Consider the following 2,690-nt stretch of genomic DNA (forward strand, 5'->3'; position numbering starts at 1 on the left):
AGAAGAAACAAAGACGCATAGATACACCTCATATGCACGGATCTGCGTCTACATGGACCTTAAACAAGCTTTGCCTGATACGGTAAGTCTTTTTCATGAAGATGTGGAATGGATACAGTTAATTGATTATGAGCATGTTCCCTTTAGGTGCAGAAAATGTCATGACCTAGGACACCTCTACAGAGACTGCCCATTAAATAGCAAACCCTCGGTTCAAACTGACCAGGAAAACCCAACGCCGGATGGCTTCACTAAGGTGCTAAATCGCAGAAGAGGAAATAAAAAATCAGTAGTCTCTACAAAGATTCCTCCAGTGGATCAATCAAAACCCTCTACAAGTAATAGCTTTGAAGCTCTAGCCAATGAAGACATGCAGGATCCAGACAATACGCCCTCCAATAAAAAAGGAACTAGTCAGGAAAAGATTGAAGGATCCCAATCGAAAACAGGGGAAAAGGGTGTAGAACAAGGGGGCAACAAGCTCAAGACTGCTTCAAACACCTGGAGTTTCCCTGAAATGGATATAGATGGTACAGATCCCAGTACAGAAAACGAGAAGGAAAGCGATGGAAGCTATCAAGAACCTAAAATCAAGGAGGAGGACACGGAATCAATAGACGTTGGGGAGCTGGATATCCTGGGCTTAGAACAAGCATGTAAAACATGAAACTTCGACAAAATACCTGATCGACAAGTGGATAACCTAGTGGCAGTCCTCAATAAAGCCCAAAAAAAGTACTCATTAGGGGTTCAAACTGGCAGCCAATGGGATGGGAAATTTATCACCAAAGATAGCAAAAAACGAGGAAGGAAAACTACTCTGGAGAGAACCATCAAGATCGGAGAAGTATTGGTAGAATCAGGCAGATATGCTAAGCTAACCAAGTACTTCAATATCAACCCCAAGCCTTCCCAATGAAGTTGATCTCATGGAATATTAGAGGGATCAATAGCCCAAGGAAAGGAAGACTATTAAAAAACATGTTAATGGAGGAAAAACCCACAATTCTCATTTTGCAGGAAACAAAGTGTAATTCAATAGTCTTGGAAAAAATAGCAGCAAAGGCCTGGCCAGGAGGGTTAGTAACAACTGTTGATGCTCAGGGAGCGTCAGGAGGACTTGCAGTACTATGGGATGCAAGAATAATTCAACTAGTTAACATACATGCAAATAAAAACTTCATTCAAGCCATCTTTCATATAATTGGAACCAATATCTATGGTCATATAACGAATGTGTATTTTCCTCAAGAAACCCAGCACAAGGCTGAAATTCTGGATGCTTTGACGCAGCTCAATACAGAGAGGAAATACCCGTTATGGATATCTGGAGGAGACTACAACATGATCGCAACAATGGAGGAAGAAAACGGAGGGCGTTGCAGAATAAACAGGGATGGCTCTATATTAAAAGACTTCATTCAGAACAATTGGATGATAGATCTTCCTTCAAATAACGGCCTCTACACTTGGAACAACAAAAGGGCAGAACCAATGCAAATAGCCTCGCGTCTTGATCGATTTCTGATCTCTGATAATGCAGTTCATCTAGGAGGAGAATTTACAGCATCTATCCTTCCTTTTTCAGGCTCTGATCACTGGCCAATCGCCCTCCACTGGAATCGTCCTGGTTGCAATACAAGGCGACCCTTCCGGTTTGAAGCTTTTTGGCTAACTCATCCGGACTTCAATGAATTTGTCAGAGCATCTTGGCTAAAATTCAATCCAACGGATGGAACAAAAATGTCCATATTCCAAAGGAAGTTGAAATACCTCAAGGGGGAAATTAAACGCTGGAATCAATCTATCTTCGGCAACATCTTCAAAGCTAAGGAAACCCTCAATCAAGAAATGAAAGTTATTCAGCAAAGAATGATCTCTGAAGGACGCTCTGAAGAGCTCGCCAAGAAAGAGCAGTCCATAGAAAATCAAATCCTTGAGAGAGATTTACAGGAGGAAACTCTCTGGAGGCAAAAATCGAGCGTTAGATGGTTGAAGGAGGGTGAAAAGAATACGAAATTCTTTCACAAAACTACAGTGCAGAGAAGAATGATCAATCAAATCTCTCACGTCAACAATGAGCAAGGAAGCAAAATTGAAACCCACGAAGGAATTGAACAAGAGTTCCTCAATTACTTCAAGAAGATGAATCAAGAATCCGCTCCTCTCCTGGGCACAATATTTTTCAAGCATTTCTTCTGCGTGGCTCTCAAGATCCTCAGATGGCTCGTAATGAGAATTGCCTTCACTGTCAGGGTCTCCAGGAAGAACTAGAACAAATCAAGGTGCATCAGCGTGTCCTGAATGAAAAGATTAAATCCTCCACTCAGATAATAAATGCAAAGTATGAAGCGGATTTAAATCTTTTACTTCATCATGTTACCTCCTTGCAGGAGCAATTCAACGCCTTACCCAATGTGTGCGCTCATATTCAATAATCCATGGATATCCTCAAATATATGATGGAGAAACTCAATGCTCCAAGTGCCAGCTCTCCAGCATCAAAATTGCTAATTAGGAAAGCAAGCTAGAGGAATCTACTGCGCGACAGATCAGTCATATAAAACTTGTCTTCTCCTCTTCCAGTTCGTCAGAATCTACTCTTGTCAGTGTTCTTCATGTTAAAAAATACTGTAAAATAACATAATGTGGTAACGCAGTTAAATTGCAAGCTCATCCTTCGAGCTCCA

General features: G+C 41.3%; 1 protein-coding gene across 1 annotated transcript; it reads left to right on the forward strand.

Annotated features, from left to right (window-relative positions):
* Window positions 1–987: 987 nt before the first annotated feature.
* Window positions 988–2,274, forward strand: LOC149216280 (uncharacterized). Its single transcript, XM_089389891.1, has one exon. The coding sequence runs from the start codon at window positions 988–990 to the stop codon at window positions 2,272–2,274; it is 1,287 nt and encodes a 428-aa protein (XP_089246017.1).
* Window positions 2,275–2,690: the final 416 nt, after the last annotated feature.

This window comes from Pinus tabuliformis, chromosome 1_1, assembly GCF_031772625.1.
Source record: "Pinus tabuliformis cultivar Carrire ecotype Pingquan chromosome 1_1, CPIR1, whole genome shotgun sequence".
NCBI classification, from domain to species: domain Eukaryota; kingdom Viridiplantae; phylum Streptophyta; class Pinopsida; order Pinales; family Pinaceae; genus Pinus; species Pinus tabuliformis.

Bases quoted from the DNA above. Each gene is read 5' to 3' on its own strand.
- LOC149216280 (XM_089389891.1), top strand. From the start codon at position 988: ATGGAGGAAAAACCCACAATTCTCATTTTGCAGGAAACAAAGTGTAAT.